General features: G+C 36.6%; 1 protein-coding gene across 1 annotated transcript in view; it reads right to left on the minus strand.

The window, feature by feature from the left end:
- The window catches only part of JAK3 (Janus kinase 3), a 362,782-nt gene that overhangs the window by 47,526 nt on the left and 297,534 nt on the right, over window positions 1-17,722 (minus strand). The window contains exons 20-21 of the mRNA XM_053702872.1: window positions 15,629-15,753; window positions 13,547-13,719 (exon numbers count right to left, since the gene is read on the minus strand). Of these exons, the coding sequence (XP_053558847.1) occupies window positions 13,547-13,719; window positions 15,629-15,753 (298 nt within the window). The remainder of the gene's footprint in view (window positions 1-13,546; window positions 13,720-15,628; window positions 15,754-17,722) is intronic.

Raw genomic sequence — 17,722 nt, forward strand, 5'->3', positions numbered from 1 at the left:
CGACTTATTAACAAACTAACTTTGCTTAACTAACAGTTGCCCTCGATCTCCTCACTAATACCATTCTCACCTTTGCAGTCCCCACCTCCTGTTTTCCATCCTCCTACCCATCTAGATTGGGAATAGGGCCCTCAATTCCCTCTGTATCTGTCTGTAAAAATGTTGTCTTTTATCGTATTGTTTCTCTATTGTACTATTATCCTTAGCGCTGCAGAATCTGTCGGCGCTTTATAAATAAATAATAATAATAATAATAATAATATGATGGCTTCTGGTACATTTGAATTTGGGAACTAGTTTGATCCTATGACCAAACAGAAAATTCTGTCTATCAGTTTGGATGATAAAAGTAGACTTGTATTGGATCAAAATATGGATCCCAAGGAAATTTTTGAAAAACTAGAAAAACTTAGCAAAAAACAACTTGCACATTGGTATGATTGTTTAAATCTAGAAATATATTCTAAATATAAAATCATACCACAAGGTCTTAGAATATATAAAACTGCAATATTTGACCAAGATGATGTAGAATATCAAACAGAATGGGAAACAGCATTAGAAGAGAGCTCACACACCCTGATGAATATAGTAATTAAGTATAGAAATTACAAAGTAGATAAATTAACATTTGAAATTAACGAGTTAAGAAAAAATCTAGAAGCGCATAAGGGTGATGTATTATACAAAGAGCTAGATGATAGAAACAAAGAAAAATTAAATAGATTTGAACACAACATTGAGACAAAAAAGATGAAAACATTTCTTAGGGATTTTCTTGATATTCAAAATGAGGCAAATGAACTATAGATGGAAGAACAAGATGTAGAAAATGAGGAAGATATTTGGGAAGAGGTACAGTTAACCAATAAGAAAGAAGAATTATCAAATGGTATGAGTAATAGTAATAATTATAGCAACACAAACAATATGTCCATGGTAAGAAAGTGTAATATGACCAACAGAAAGATATCTTTCTCACATTCTAGAAGAACAGAAAGTATAAATTTGAATAGAGAAGGCAGGAGACACTATAATCAGAACCATCAATATAGAAATCATTTTAACCCTCCAAGACAGGGAAAATGGAAGAGAAATGTCCCACATACAGGTTATAGGCCACAGGATCAGAATAACTTTAATACAAGTTACAGGTATAGTCAGGGACCTTATTACCAAGGAGGTACTAACAGATGGGACAACAATAAAAAGATACATTTTTCAAAATGCACATCAAGCCCAAAACTACTATACTCATGATTCTAATGATAAAACTTTCTTCAGTAAAGCACACAAATCTGGGAACAAGACTTTTTTTTAGACAAAAGTTGGGTCAGATATCATATTCCCAGAAATATACCAAATACTATAGAGACCATACCAAACAGACATCTAGGAGGAAGGGATTGGGAAATAGATCTCAGACCCCAATAGTCCTGAGGGACTCAACTAAAAAGAAAAGGACCAGCAGAGGAAAAAGAGGTGGAAGAATGTCTAGAAATGGAAAGAGATATGGAAGAAAACAGTATCCCAAAAAGAGGGAAACAGGGGAGCCCCTACTAAAAAAGAACTAGGAATACTTTCAAAATGTCTAAGTTTTACACCCACTAGAGGGCCCAATCCATTCAATTTATTTATTGATTTTAATACATTTATCAGAAAACTCATTTTACATAGACACTTTGAAAAAATGGAAATTAGTAAAAATCTAGAGTTTCTAAAAAATCTCTCGGATGCAGATTTGAATACGCTACATATATCATTCAGACCTCAAACCCAAATAGATTTTTTCCCCAACTAAATCAAAGGGGAACTTTATTTCCACATTAATGATCTAGTCCAAAAAGAATTTTAGATTTAATGTGATGAATATAAAAAAAAATTAAAATCTAAAAAAGAGGGAAAAGGAGGCCGTAGAGTCTATTAAAGGGATGGAGAATATTGTCATAAGGGAGGCCGATAAACGAGGAGGTCGTGTTAGTCAAGACAAATCTAGCTATTTAGAGGAGGCGAATCATCTGTTAAATGATATCACTAATTTTCAAAAGCTACTGAATGAGAATGAATACAAGTATTTAGTACATGAGCATCCTAAACTAGCAATCTTTTATCATCTTCAAAAGATCCATAAAGACTTAAAAAAACCTCTGGGCCGCGCAATATTATCTGGTATAGAGTCTCTTACGGCTAGGATCTCGGAATATGTGGATTATTTTTTGAAACCTATTCCAACTTTAAACTCATACTTAAGACACTCTACAGATACTATCAGGAAATTAAAAAATATACATTGGAAGGAAACATATAAATGGATGACATTAGACATGTCATCCTTATATACCAGTATTCTTCATAATTTAGGTATCGTTGCGATGAGGTCATTCCTTAGGGACACATAATTTATCTTGGAATGTATACGTTTTGTCCTAGAAAAATTTACTTTGAATTCGAACAACAATTTTACCTACAAATAAGTGACACAGCGATGGGGACCACTATGGTCCCCAGCTATGCCAACTTATATATGGGCTTTTGGGAACAAAAATCTATATACGAAAACAATCCCTTCAAAACAAACATAATAAGGTGAGGGAGGTGTATTGATGACATTATCATGATAGGGAATAGGGAGGATGCCACCAAAATACCAGAATTTGTACAACATCTAAATGCCAATCCCATGAATTTAAAATTTACACATAGAGTTGCTCAAGATGAGATTTAGTTTTTAGACCTCATCTTGTTTCACGAAGACAATCAAATTCTTACGAAATTATATTGTAAGGAAACTGACTGTAACGAGTATCTAAGAGCGGATAGTGGACACCATCAGCCTTGGATTAGAAATATCCCATATGGTCAGTTTCAAAGACTCAGGCGCAATCGCACAAAGATATCTGACTTTGATAGAGAAGCAAGTGAATTTAAAAATAAATTGATCCAAAATAAATATCCAAAAAAATGAATAGATGACAGTGCCACCACTTTGGAATCAGCCAATCAGAATCAAGATCAATCCGATTGGCTGATCCAATCAGCCAATCAGATTGAGCTCGCATTCTATTGGCTGTTCCGATCAGCCAATAGAATGCGAGCTCAATCTGATTGGCTGATTGGATCAGCCAATCGGATTGATCTTGATTCTGATTGGCTGATTCCATCAGCCAATCAGAATATTCCTACCTTAATTCCGATTGGCTGATAGAATCCTATCAGCCAATCGGAATTCGAGGGATGCCATCTTGGATGACGTCCCTTAAAGGAACCGTCATTCTTCAGTTGGACGTCGCCGGATGAAGATGGGTCCTCGGTGGAGGTCTTCAGGATGGAGCCGGTCCTCATCGGATGAAGATAGAAGATGCCGCTTGGAAGATGATGGTTGCCGGTCCGGATCTACTCTTCTTCCCGGATAGGATGAAGACTTTGGAGCCTCTTCTGGACCTCTTCAGCCACCGGATGATGGATCGCCAGCCCCCGCTTGGGTTGGATGAAGATTTTGGAGCCAGGACCGATCGGTGATACCCGGTGAGGTGAAGACAAGGTAGGATGATCTTCAGGGGCTTAGTGTAAGGTTTATTTAAGGGGGGTTTGGGTTAGATTAGGGGTATGTGGGTGGTGGGTTGTAATGTTGGGGGGGGTATTGTATGGGTTTTTTTACAGCCAAAAAAGCTGAACTTCTTGGGGCATGCCCCGCAAAGGGCCCTGTTCAGGGCTGGTAAGGTAAAAGAGCTTTGAACTTTAGTAATTTAGAATAGGGTAGGGCATTTTTTATTTTGGGGGTCTTTGTTATTTTATTAGGGAGCTTAGAGTAGGTGTAATTAGTTTAAAATTGTTGTAATATTTTTCTTATGTTTGTAAATATTTTTTTATTTTTTGTAACTTAGTTCTTTTTTATTTTTTGTACTTTAGTTAGTTTATTTCATTGTAGTTATTTGTAGGTATTGTATTTAATTAATGTATTGATAGTGTAGTGTTAGGTTTAATTGTAGGTAATTGTAGGTATTTTATTTAATTTATTTATTGATAGTATAGTGTTAGGTTTAATTGTAACTTAGGTTAGGATTTATTTTACAGGTAATTTTGTAATTATTTTAACTATTTTAGCTATTAAATAGTTCTTAACTATTTAATAGCTATTGTACCTTGTTAAAATAAATACAAAGTTACCTGTAAAATAAATATTAATCCTAAAATAGCTATAATATAATTATAATTTATATTGTAGCTATATTAGGATTTATTTTACAGGTAAGTATTTAGCTTTAAATAGGAATAATTTATTTAATAAGAGTAAATTAATTTCGTTAGATTTAAATTATATTTAAGTTAGGGGGGTGTTAGTGTTAGGGTTAGACTTAGCTTTAGGGGTTAATACATTTATTAGAATAGCGGTGAGCTCCGGTCGGCATATTAGGGGTTAATAATTGAAGTTAGGTGTCGGCGATTTTAGGGAGGGCAGATTAGGGGTTAATACTATTTATTATAGGGTTAGTGATGCGGATTAGGGGTTAATAACTTTATTATAGTAGCGGTGCGGTCCGCTCGGCAGATTAGGGGTTAATAAGTGTAGGCAGGTGGAGGCGACGTTGAGGGGGGCAGATTAGGGGTTAATAAATATCATATAGGGGTCGGCGGAGTTAGGGGCAGCAGATTAGGGGTACATAAGGATAACTTAAGTAGCGGCGCTTTGCGGTCGGCAGATTAGGGGTTAATTATTGTAGGTAGCTGGCTGCGACGTTGTGGGGGGCAGGTTAGGGGTTAATAAATATAATATAGGGGTCGGCGGTGTTAGGGGCAGCAGATTAGGGGTACATAAGGATAACGTAGGTGGTGGTCGGCAGATTAGGGGTTAAAAAAAATTAATAGAGTGGCGGCGATGTGGGGGGACCTCGGTTTAGGGGTACATAGGTAGTTTATGGGTGTTAGTGTACTTTAGAGCACAGTAGTTAAGAGCTTTATGAACCGGCGTTAGCCCAGAAAGCTCTTAACTACTGACTTTTTTCTGCGGCTGGAGTTTTGTCGTTAGAATTCTAACGCTCACTTCAGAAACGACTCTAAATACCGGAGTTAGGAAGATCCCATTGAAAAGATAGGATACGCAATTGATGTAAGGGGATCTGCGGTATGGAAAAGTCGCGGCTGAAAAGTGAGCGTTAGACCCTTTTTTGACTGACTTCAAATACCGGAGGTAGCTTAAAACCAGCGTTAGGAGCTTCTAACGCTGGTTTTCACGGCTACCGCCAAACTCCAAATCTAGGCCATAGTTTGTATAAGAACCCTGACATACCTAAGGGTATTGATGAGAGAGCTGTTTTTTGCTTCTAAGAACTGGCTGTTTTACTCAGTATACTTTTTATATTATCCTAGTTTTGATCTATCAAAGTTTATATTTTTTCATGAAGCAAGATTTCTTTTTCACATTACGTGTAGCTGTTACCTTCACTGATTTCTTGGCTGCTGTTAACTAGAGCTATGCTCTGATTTTTCTGTTCTTAACCTTACCTCATTATGGATTGAGGTTTTAAAATGTGAGTTTTTAATTGTTACTATCACAATAAATTTGATTCTGGTTTTATGGGATCACACTATGCGATCTGTGTTTTTTGCATTTATGACATTCTCCTGCTGAGATCACTACTGACAAGGAGATCACCAGGTTGGACCATGGGGAACCAACGCCTACAGACTGAAAAGTGGTGTTTTATCCCTCTCCTACTCTACTGAGCATTACACTTACCTCATAGGATTGGGGGTAACTTCTGGTAAGCATATTAGCTATTCCTTTTGCACATTGGTCTGCGTTTGGAGCACGGTAAAGGTGGATTCCCTTTTGATTTGATACTCGTTTTCAGTGGGGTACACTGCTTCATACCACAAGCAGCTGTTGTCTCTTTGACCTTATCTATTACTTAGATTTCATTTATTATTTTATATTGTTATATATATGTACCTCTGTGTGTGTTCTTTTAGATATATTTTGATTTTAGTTCGATTTTAGTTAAAGTGAATGTAAATTTTGATGCTAAAGTGCCCGGTTTTTAAAAGTTTGATTAAAAACAGGGGCACTTTAATTCATCAAAATTTACATTTCACTCCTGTTGTGAAAAAAAACGTACCTTTTAAACTTGACAGCAGCTCCAGCTTCCTCCGGTCGTCGCAAGCCATTTCTGATGTCAGAAATGATGGATAGGTCATCCTCCAATCACGGCTTCCCCCCTGGGGGAATCAGTGTCTGATTCAAAGCCGTGATTGGAGGAAGCCTGATTCTTCATTTTAGACCCAGGAAGAGGCTTTGTGACGGGTGGAGGAAGCAGAAGCTGCTGTGAAGATTAAAAGGTAAGTTTTTTTTTTCACAACAGGAGTGAAATGTAAATTTTGATGAATTTAAGTGCCCCTGTTTTTAATCGAATTTTTAAAAACCGGGCACTTTAGCATCAAAATTTACATTCACTTTAATTTAGAACATTATATCAGTTCCCAAACCTGAAATGATAAGCACGGTTGGGCTAAATAGTTGTGGGTTCTGTGTTGGTTAGAGAACACTTGGGACACAGTTTTGGATTACTTATTGAGAAAGGTACCAGTCTGGTACCGAAACGTCTGGGGTTATTTGTCATGTGGATGTGATATAAATTAAACTTGAATAACACTTTCAAAAGACCGGTGAGTGCAGTGTTTTATTCTGTTCAAGGATAAAGGAATTTGTATATGTGGATACGCAGCACCCTGGCTGTTGTAATGTCGGATTAGTGAGTGCACCTGAATTTGGACTATTCTATATATATATACAGGGAGTGCAGAATTATTAGGCAAGTTGTATTTTTGAGGATTCATTTTATTATTGAACAACAACCATGTTCTCAATGAACCCAAAAAACTCATTAATATCAAAGCTGAATATTTTTGGAAGTAGTTTTTAGTTTGTTTTTAGTTTTAGCTATTTTAGGGGGATATCTGTGTGTGCAGGTGACTATTACTGTGCATAATTATTAGGCAACTTAACAAAAAACAAATATATACCCATTTCAATTATTTATTTTTACCAGTGAAACCAATATAACATCTCAACATTCACAAATATACATTTCTGACATTCAAAAACAAAACAAAAACAAATCAGTGACCAATATAGCCACCTTTCTTTGCAAGGACACTCAAAAGCCTGCCATCCATGGATTCTGTCAGTGTTTTGATCTGTTCACCATCAACATTGCGTGCAGCAGCAACCACAGCCTCCCAGACACTGTTCAGAGAGGTGTACTGTTTTCCCTCCTTGTAAATCTCACATTTGATGATGGACCACAGGTTCTCAATGGGGTTCAGATCAGGTGAACAAGGAGGCCATGTCATTAGATTTTCTTCTTTTATACCCTTTCTTGCCAGCCACGCTGTGGAGTACTTGGACGCGTGTGATGGAGCATTGTCCTGCATGAAAATCATGTTTTTCTTGAAGGATGCAGACTTCTTCCTGTACCACTGCTTGAAGAAGGTGTCTTCCAGAAACTGGCAGTAGGACTGGGAGTTGAGCTTGACTCCATCCTCAACCCGAAAAGGCCCCACAAGCTCATCTTTGATGATACCAGCCCAAACCAGTACTCCACCTCCACCTTGCAGGCTTCTGAGTCGGACTGGAACTCTCTGCCCTTTACCAATCCAGCCACGGGCCCATCAATCTGGCGCATCAAGACTCACTCTCATTTCATCAGTCCATAAAACCTTAGAAAAATCAGTCTTGAGATATTTCTTGGCCCAGTCTTGACGTTTCAGCTTGTGTGTCTTGTTCAGTGGTGGTCGTCTTTCAGCCTTTCTTACCTTGGCCATGTCTCTGAGTATTGCACACCTTGTGCTTTTGGGCACTCCAGTGATGTTGCAGCTCAATATGGCCAAACTGGTGGCAAGTGGCATCTTGGCAGCTGCACGCTTGACTTTTCTGAGTTCTTGGGCAGTTATTTTGCGCCTTGGTTTTTCCACACGCTTCTTGCGACCCTGTTGACTATTTTGAATGAAACGCTTGATTGTTCGATGATCACGCTTCAGAAGCTTTGCAATTTTAAGAGTGCTGCATCCCTCTGCAAGATATCTCACTATTTTTGACTTTTCTGAGCCTGTCAAGTCCTTCTTTTGACCCATTTTGCCAAAGGAAAGGAAGTTGCCTAATAATTATGCACACCTGATATAGGGTGTTGATGTCATTAGACCACACCCCTTCTCATTACAGAGATGCACATCACCTAATATGCTTAATTGGTAGTAGGCTTTCGAGCCTATACAGCTTGGAGTAAGACAACATGCATCAAGAGGATGATGTGGTCAAAATACTCATTTGCCTAATAATTATGCACTCCCTGTATATATATATACACACACACACACACACACACTTTTCTTTACATGTACATATTCTTCTTGTGCTAAGCCTTGATTTGAATGTATCCTTATATCTAGCAATTAATTAAAGTTTTTGAACTCTTGGTTTTTAAATGGGAGAGAAGAAAACCCTTCCCTAAGTTTTTATTGTTAAAGCATGCTTGTTAACATTTGACATATGCTCCTAAGACTGTGAAGCCTAGACTAAATGAGGGTGACTTGTGGGTGTCCTCTGTGCAGTGCAATGGTGGGGGTGGAGTTAATAGTGTTCTTTGTGGGAAGATGGGCATGTCATGGACGGAGACAGGATGGCCCTTTTCATTTGAAAAAACAAGACATTTAAAGAGACATTGTACAGTTCACTCTTTTTTTCTTTGCATGAATGTTTTATAGATGATCCATTTATATAGCCCTTCTAGGTGCATGTTTGTAACAATGTGTAGTGTTACTTATATTTTAATAACATTGTGCTGATTTTCAGACTCCTAACCACGCTCCAAAGTATCAGATGTAGTTGCATAATCTGTCTTTTCATATGCAGTGAAGTGGTGGGTGGGGTGTCTGCTCTTTCTGCTTTCCCAAGCCCTTGCACTGGGTGTCCCAGTCATCCAACTGTGCTAAACTGGGAGCTACTAAGATTTAAAAGGTTTTATACTGGATATTTATATCAGTCTTAGATAAAGAAGGGGGGGCTGAGGGCAAGTGGGTTGAAAATAAAAATTATAGGGCAAAATAATTAATTATACCAATATGTTGGCCCTATAATTTAAGAGAAAAGCTAGTAGAATACATAAAAATGTACCATTGATTGCAAAGAAAAAGAAAAATCTTGCAAAAAAAGATAAAGGTTTCCTTTCTCTAGATAGATATATTGACAAAAACCCACTGTTGTAAATGATCAATTAGTTATAGTAAAGTTAGGTCAAGAAACAACACTTGGTGTCATAGGGTAAATGCAACCACAAATACCCAATAGTAGTTACTGTATGGTTAAAATTGTCTCAAAAATTGCCACTCACACAGAAAAACTTTATTGGAGACAAATGTGAAGTCCAGCAGGACTCATACAAACACTCACACACACACTGGTTAAAAATAGCTCGAGCTCCAACATATAGTTGTGAGAATGAAATATATGACGAGGTGAACATAAATAATAGTATTACAGCAATCTCACCAAATAATACTTCCTAGGGTATACTTCATAAGAGAATGGTGTTAAGGTTGCTGAGAATATCAATTGTGTGCAAGCAACTTAACACAGTAGGTAGTGAATCATTAGATGGTGCATCACAATGGTAATAGCCAGGATTTATAGTTATATACCAGTTTTTATTAATAGCTTAAATTATAGTTAAGTATTTGGTATCTCATACTAACCAGTGTTATATAGAATTATGGTAAACGGGAATTGTAACCGTTATAATAGTAATGGGTTAAATATATATCAGTGTATCCAAGGCCCTATAATTATGCTGTGTTTCTCAGTTTAACACTAGCATGACCTGATCGTTGTAGTGTAACCCACTACTGTGGATGGATTTGAAATTCACACAATTGCTAATAGATGTTATTTAATAAGAAATGTATGCTTGATACTTGTAAGCGCAAACAATGAACAAACAGATACAAAGTATATCATAGTTGCAGGGGATCATTTGCTAGATTGAAGAGCTGTCATTAGCATTGCTTAGTGAGTGATAGAATACGATTATATCACAGTATATAGAAAGGTATTTTAAATTATAATAGTAAATGATTTGTACTATATATATTAATAGTGTACCAATTATCTTCCGTTTTGTATTCCGCATTCACATAAGTTGTAAGTATATAATAAACCCAGCACTTGTACCAAGTTGCCCCCTTAATTTCCCAGCACATATAAGTGAAGATATTATGAGCTGTCTGCGTTCACATTACAAAGTAACAAGCACCACGTAACAACTGGCTAAGATAAGCCTCTTCTATAGCGGAGGCTGTAATTAAAGGGACAGTCTAGCCAAAATTAAACTTTCATGATTCTGATTGGGCATGCAATTTTAAACAACTTTCTAATTTACTTCTATTATCTAATTTGCTCAATTCTTTAGATATCCTTTGTTGAAAAAATAGCAATGCACATATGTGAGCCAATCACACAAGGCCTTTAAGTGCAGTAACCAATCAGCAGCTACTGAGCATATCTAGATATGCTTTTCAGCAAGTGATATCAAGAGAATGAAGCAAATTAGATAATAGAAGTAAATTAGAAAATTGTTTAAAATGACATGCTCTTTCTAAATCACGAAAGAAAAAAAATGGGTTTCATCTCCCTTTAATATTACTTCTGGCTGATAGAAATCAAACATTCACAACCACATCTGAAAAAGTCTCTACTATATCGGAGACTATGTTAATATTATGCTGAACTAGTTCCACACACGCACATATTATAAAAGTATTAGAGATATTTTGTCGAGCGAGCAACTAAAAACAGTGAGGTACTATGACCTCGTGAACAGTGCCCCTGACGCGCGTTTCACATAACGCTTCTTCAGAGGGGTACGCGCCGGCCGGACTTGCCAGATAATATCCTTTTCAGAGACCCAGACAGGATGATTGATTGTGCTATTAGTCAGCATGATTGAAACACACATTTGAATGACCCAATCATTATATTTTGTTTGCAAACATCATTTGTTGTCAGGTTGAAATTGCCAACAGTGCAATCTCTAATATTATCTCTAATACTTTTATAATATGTGCGTGTGTGGAACTAGTGCAGCATAATATTAACATAGTCTCCGATATAGTAGAGACTTTTTCAGATGTGGTTGTGAATGTTTGATTTCTATCAGCCAGAAGTAATATTAATTACAGCCTCCGCTATAGAAGAGGCTTATCTTAGCCAGTTGTTACGTGGTGCTTGTTACTTTGTAATGTGAACGCAGACAGCTCATAATATCTTCACTTATATGTCCTGGGAAATTAAGGGGGCAACTTGGTACAAGTGCTGGGTTTATTATATACTTACAACTTATGTGAATGCGGAATACAAAACGGAAGATAATTGGTACACTATTAATATATATAGTACAAATCATTTACTATTATAATTTAAAATACCTTTCTATATACTGTGATATAATCGTATTCTATCACTCACTAAGCAATGCTAATGACAGCTCTTCAATCTAGCAAATGATCCCCTGCAACTATGATATACTTTGTATCTGTTTGTTCATTGTTTGCGCTTACAAGTATCAAGCATACATTTCTTATTAAATAACATCTATTAGCAATTGTGTGAATTTCAAATCCATCCACAGTAGTGGGTTACACTACAACGATCAGGTCATGCTAGTGTTAAACTGAGAAACACAGCATAATTATAGGGCCTTGGATACACTGATATATATTTAACCCATTACTATTATAACGGTTACAATTCCCGTTTACCATAATTCTATATAACACTGGTTAGTATGAGATACCAAATACTTAACTATAATTTAAGCTATTAATAAAAACTGGTATATAACTATAAATCCTGGCTATTACCATTGTGATGCACCATCTAATGATTCACTACCTACTGTGTTAAGTTGCTTGCACACAATTGATATTCTCAGCAACCTTAACACCATTCTCTTATGAAGTATACCCTAGGAAGTATTATTTGGTGAGATTGCTGTAATACTATTATTTATGTTCACCTCGTCATATATTTCATTCTCACAACTATATGTTGGAGCTCGAGCTATTTTTAACCAGTGTGTGAGTGTTTGTATGAGTCCTGCTGGACTTCACATTTGTCTCCAATAAAGTTTTTCTGTGTGAGTGGCAATTTTTGAGACAATTTTAACCATACAGTAACTACTATTGGGTATTTGTGGTTGCATTTACCCTATGACACCAAGTGTTGTTTCTTGACCTAACTTTACTATAACTAATTGATCATTTACAACAGTGGGTTTTTGTCAATATATCTATCTAGAGAAAGGAAACCTTTATCTTTTTTTGCAAAATTTTTCTTTTTCTTTGCAATCAATGGTACATTTTCATATTTATATCAGTATCTGTGCATATTCTTCTTTATAGTAGTGTCTTATTCATGCAGTTATATGAAAATTAGTGTATACTGTCCCTTTAATTACAAGCAGAGATTACTGTGACTTCATAGCTCTGGTTAACTGTTTCGCTAAACTAAAAAGTTGCACAAAACACATAAAAAATACATTACAAAGTGCAGTTACACTGATTATTACACTATCTAATACAAATTATTTCAACAAAATGACAGTTATAAAAGCTCAAAGATATGAGATCTCAGGTGTTAGAAAAAAATTTATGGCAAAGGGATTTACATGTCTAAAGATGTTTATGTATGTATATGTATATATATATATATATATATGTATTTATATATACACAAATAAACACATAAGTACACACTTAAAACATATATATATAAGTGCATTGGAGCTCTTTGCAGTTAAATAGATGAAAACATGAAAAATAATTTGTATGCAATATTAATTTTTAATAAAGGTTTTAACTATGTATTTACTGTAAATATTTCACATTCTGCACAGTATTAATAAATAGATATTCCTATATATCTGCATATATCTATGCCTATATAATCATGTAGGTATAAATATATATTGTACTAAAAAAATCAAATATATATAGAAATATTTATTTTTAAATAGATAGAACATATTCTGTATGTGAAGAAAATTGGAATGTGAAATATTAATATTTTCATATTGGGTTAGCGAACATGAGAATATGCGATCGGGTTTATGCGAGAGTGGGATGTTAGCTTTTTCACACTTTTTTTTTATTGACTTCTATGGGGGAAAATGTGAATGCGCACACAATTTTCTAACTTCGGCTTTTTTCTCTCATCAGGTTAGCGCTAGAATGAAAACAGTTTACTTTTAACTCGTAATACGAGAGCAACCCGACAATTACAAAAGACTTAATTCTAGTGCAATTAATATTTAAACGGGAGCGTTAATAAGCGATCCACTTGTAATCTGACCCTAAATTAGTATTTAATTTTTTTTACACTATCACAAATCCCCTCAAAAATATAACATTCACAATTCATCCTTCTGCCTCTCTGGTCACTTTTCCTCTCCATTGTTTTTGTATCCTATTTTTCCAAATTGTTGTCTACTTCACATACCAGAAGATGGGACTCTCCCCTCGCTCTCGAACTACATAGTATTCCTTGTCTTGAGGTAGGATTTTAGCCAAACCAAAATCTCCAATCTTCACATGGTTTCGGCTTTCTACTAGAATATTACGACTAGCCAGGTCACGGTGAACATAACGCTGAGAGCCTAGATACAGCATTCCCTGTAGGAGCAGATTTATTGGATAGTTGGCACAAAATAAAATAGGGTGATCAGTTATATCAGACAATAGGAGAATATAATATAAAAGGCAAGAAACAAAAATGTAATTGTATACTTATAGAAGTGTTAAAGATTCCTCTGGTGACAGAAAATTAAAAAAAAAAAATATTCTCTAAATTAATATGAGGCGATTCATATTTGCTTTTGTCACAGATCAGTGTGTTTGGTCTCAAAATGATTTACAGATTTTTGACCCCCTAATTATCAAGTTGTAGGTCTGAATTAAAACTCTAAAAAAACATCCCCAAAGCAACCCATGTCAACACCCCTTTAAGTAAAACACAAAACACTGAACTTTGTGTTTGGCTACAGATTTCATTATGTGTTTTAAAGTGTCCAAAATGAATAAAACCAATATATACATATATACATATAAATATTCTACAATCATTCAAGCAGTGCTACTCCAATTCCTTCCATATTCACCATGACTGTGCTACAACCCTTGGAGTGGCAACTTTCACCCTAGGGAACAGCAAAAATTGTTTGCAGTCGTGGAGTGAGGATATAACAAAAACAAAGTTTTATTCCTTCATATTAAAGAAAATAAAATGAAAGGCATAAGATAGTTAAAAAAACATATAACACTGCCACAGTGGCATCCCCAGAATTTTATTTCTTGAAAGGGAACTTCCAGGAGTCCTACAAATGTTTTATTGGTGGGGCCAAGGTGGGAGGTTGAGACTTGAAGTGTCGCAGATGGGGCCAGGTGTGTCATGGTCAAGATTGGTGCATATCCAGAAAGGGATTGGGCATTCCACTGGGGGGGGGGGGGGGCAGAGCTGTGCACATGGGGAGCACTGAACACTGCTCCATGGACCTCATGTACTTAAGATCTACTGAAAGCTCTTCTACCCTTTGTGGAGTCTGCTGACTGTACCCCTACCACCTCTACCACAAACCCACCCCATAAACTACACAAGTAAGACCCTCTATGATCCACAGGAGGCACACATGTAAACTCATATTATACAAATGTACACTGTCTTTCAAATAAAACTTGTTTTACAGATCCTGCCCCAGCAGATCCTGTGCAACAATGCTGAACAAACATTCTTATGCACTATAGAGCCAAGCTGGAAGTAACTCTCCCTCTGTCCCTTCTCACAGCTTGCTACTTTTCCATCCTCAGAAGCCCAAATTAAATCTTTACCCATTCTCACTGTGTCTTCTGGAATCCACACATCTAATTTCCCTACTGGAGAAATTACTCCTACTCCTGGATCCTGTGTGTGCCACAGGACAAAGGTGTTTAGGTGGTCTGGATCTCCATATGTGAGGTCTTACAGTGACAGCAATTGCTGACTTGGTCCATCAGGACACCAATAGTCCCTCATTCACTTCTATAGCTTAGCCATTACACGAGAGATGGAAGGAACGTCATCCATGGTGTTATCTAACTAAGAGCACTTCTGTTTTGTGTTTTAAATATTCCCATCCAAACACCACCCCTCTGTACCCTACAATCCCTCCTTTCCTTTAAGGGGTTAAACACTTATTGCCCAATGCAGTCCTATAAATCTAAGGTCCTTTTAATAGGACAACAGCTTCAGAGTAACTTCTGTAATTCTGAAACATAACTAGTACACCAAATTGTGATTAATAACAGCACTGCTAAGAATGTTAACTCATTGCTATAACAATTTGAACTAGTGAGGTAAAACACATAGCAATGGTGAAGTGAAATGCCCTTATGAATTGAAATTTAGGGTTAATTAGACTAAAATGCAGAAGGTATCCCGAAAAATAACTTATTATACTGATAAGACAATTTAGGTGCAGCATTGCAACTCCTATTGACAGATAGCACACTTGACTATGACACAGGGGCTCTGGTTTTTAACACGTACCTTGCAGATTTGGGAAGCATAAAGTAGGAGCTGAGATGACTCCATTACATCACGGTTCTTAGGAAGATATTCTCTTAAGCTTCCATTTGGAAGATATTCCATAATTAGTTGGAAACTTTGATGTCCTATATAGAGAAAAAAAATCACTAAATAAATCTTTATATGGTAAAGGTTATATGCAGAAATAGAATACTTTATAGAGAAGGTTGGATATGGAGTTGTGGAAAGGTTACATGGAAGTATGAGAAATTAACAGTTCTATGGCGCTACATGCATAGTGTGCATTATAAGAAGCTTGACTGTTTCCAATGTTGTTCAGTTGGATGGTTAAACATTAATTATAGGATTTTTTCTACCTTAATTCCGATTGGCTGATAGAATTCTATCAGCCATTCAGAATCTAAGGGATGCCATCTTGGATGACGTCACTTAAAGAGATATTCATTACGAAGAAGCCGTCGTTTGAAGAGGATGCTCCATGCCGGATGTCTTGAAGATGGACCTGCTCCGCACCGGAAGAATGAAGATAGAAGATGACATCTGGATGAAGATTTCTGCTGGTCTGGAGGACCACTTCAACGCCCATCTGGAGGACCACTTCTGCCGGCTTCGTTGAAGACATCTTGCCGCTTGGATAAAGACTTCTATAGTGAATCTTCAGGGGTGAGTGTCAGGAATTTTTTAAGGGTGTATTGGGTGGGTTTATTTTTTAGGTTGGGGCTTTGGGCCTGCAAAAGAGCTAAATGCCCTTTTAAGGGCAATGCCCATCCAAGATTTAATTTGGGCTTCTGAGGATGGAAAAGTGGCAAGCTGTGAGAAGGGACAGAGGGAGAGTTACTTCCAGCTTGGCACTATAGTGAATCTTCGGGGGTTAGTGTTAGGATTTTTTTAAGGGTGTATTGGGTGGGTTTATTTTTTAGGTTGGGGCTTTGGGCCTGCAAAAGAGCTAAATGCCCTTTTAAGGGCAATGCCCATCCAAATGTCCTTTTCAGGGCAATGGGGAGCTTAGGTTTTTTAAGTTAGGGTTTTATTTGGGGGGTTGGTTGTGTGGGTGGTGGCTTTTACTGTTGGGGGGGGTTGTTTGTATTTTTTTTACAGGTAAAAGAGCTGATTACTTTGGGGCAATGCTCCGCAAAAGACCCTTTTAAGGGCTATTGATAGTTTAGTTTAGGCTAGGTTTTTAAAAAAAAAAATTTGGGGGGGGCTTTTATTATTTTGATAGGGCTATTAGATTAGGTGTAATTAGTTTAAAGATCTGTAATTTGTTTTTTATTTTCTGTAATTTAGTGTTTGTTTTTGTAATTTAGCTAACTTAATTTATTTAATTGTATTTAATGTAGGGAATTTAATTATAGTGTAGTGTAAGGTGCTAGTGTAACTTAGGTTAGGTTTTATTTTACTGGTCAATTTAAATTTGTATTAGGGGTTAATAAGTATAATGTAGGTGGTGGCGATGTTAGAGGCAGCAGATTAGGGGTTAATACTATTTAACTAGTGTTTGCGAGGCGGGAGTGCGACGGTTTAGGGGTTAATATGTTTATTATAGTGGCGGCGATGTCGGGAGCGGCAGATTAGGGGTTACAATTTTATTACAATGTTTGCAATGCGGAGGGCCTCAGTTTAGGGGTTAATAGGTAGTTTATGGGTGTTAGTGTACTTTTTAGCACTTTAGTTATGAGTTTTATGCTACAGCGTTGTAGTGTAAAACTCATAACTACTGACTTTAGACTGCGTTACGGATCTTGGAGGTAGAGGGTTTACCGCTTACTTTTTGGCCTCCCAGGACAGACTCGTAATACCGGCGCTATGGAAGTCCCATAGAAAAAAGGGTTTACGAAGTTTACGTAAGTCGTTTTGCGGTAAGGACAAAGAAGTGTGCAGTGCCCCTAAACCTTATTAGGACCTGTTAACGCTGCTTTTTAACCTTAACGCACAACTCGCATTTTCCCTTTTAGGTTCCACTTTTCCTTTTTTGCATCTTTTGTTCTATTATGTTGCTTTTTTGTATTATCAATTATTTATTTGAAAATGTAGTATTTTTAAAATTAAAAAGAAGCTTGGCTGAGGAGCTGCAGAAACATAGAAACATCAAAC

Source organism: Bombina bombina, chromosome 2, assembly GCF_027579735.1.
Source record: "Bombina bombina isolate aBomBom1 chromosome 2, aBomBom1.pri, whole genome shotgun sequence".
Lineage (NCBI taxonomy): Eukaryota > Metazoa > Chordata > Amphibia > Anura > Bombinatoridae > Bombina > Bombina bombina.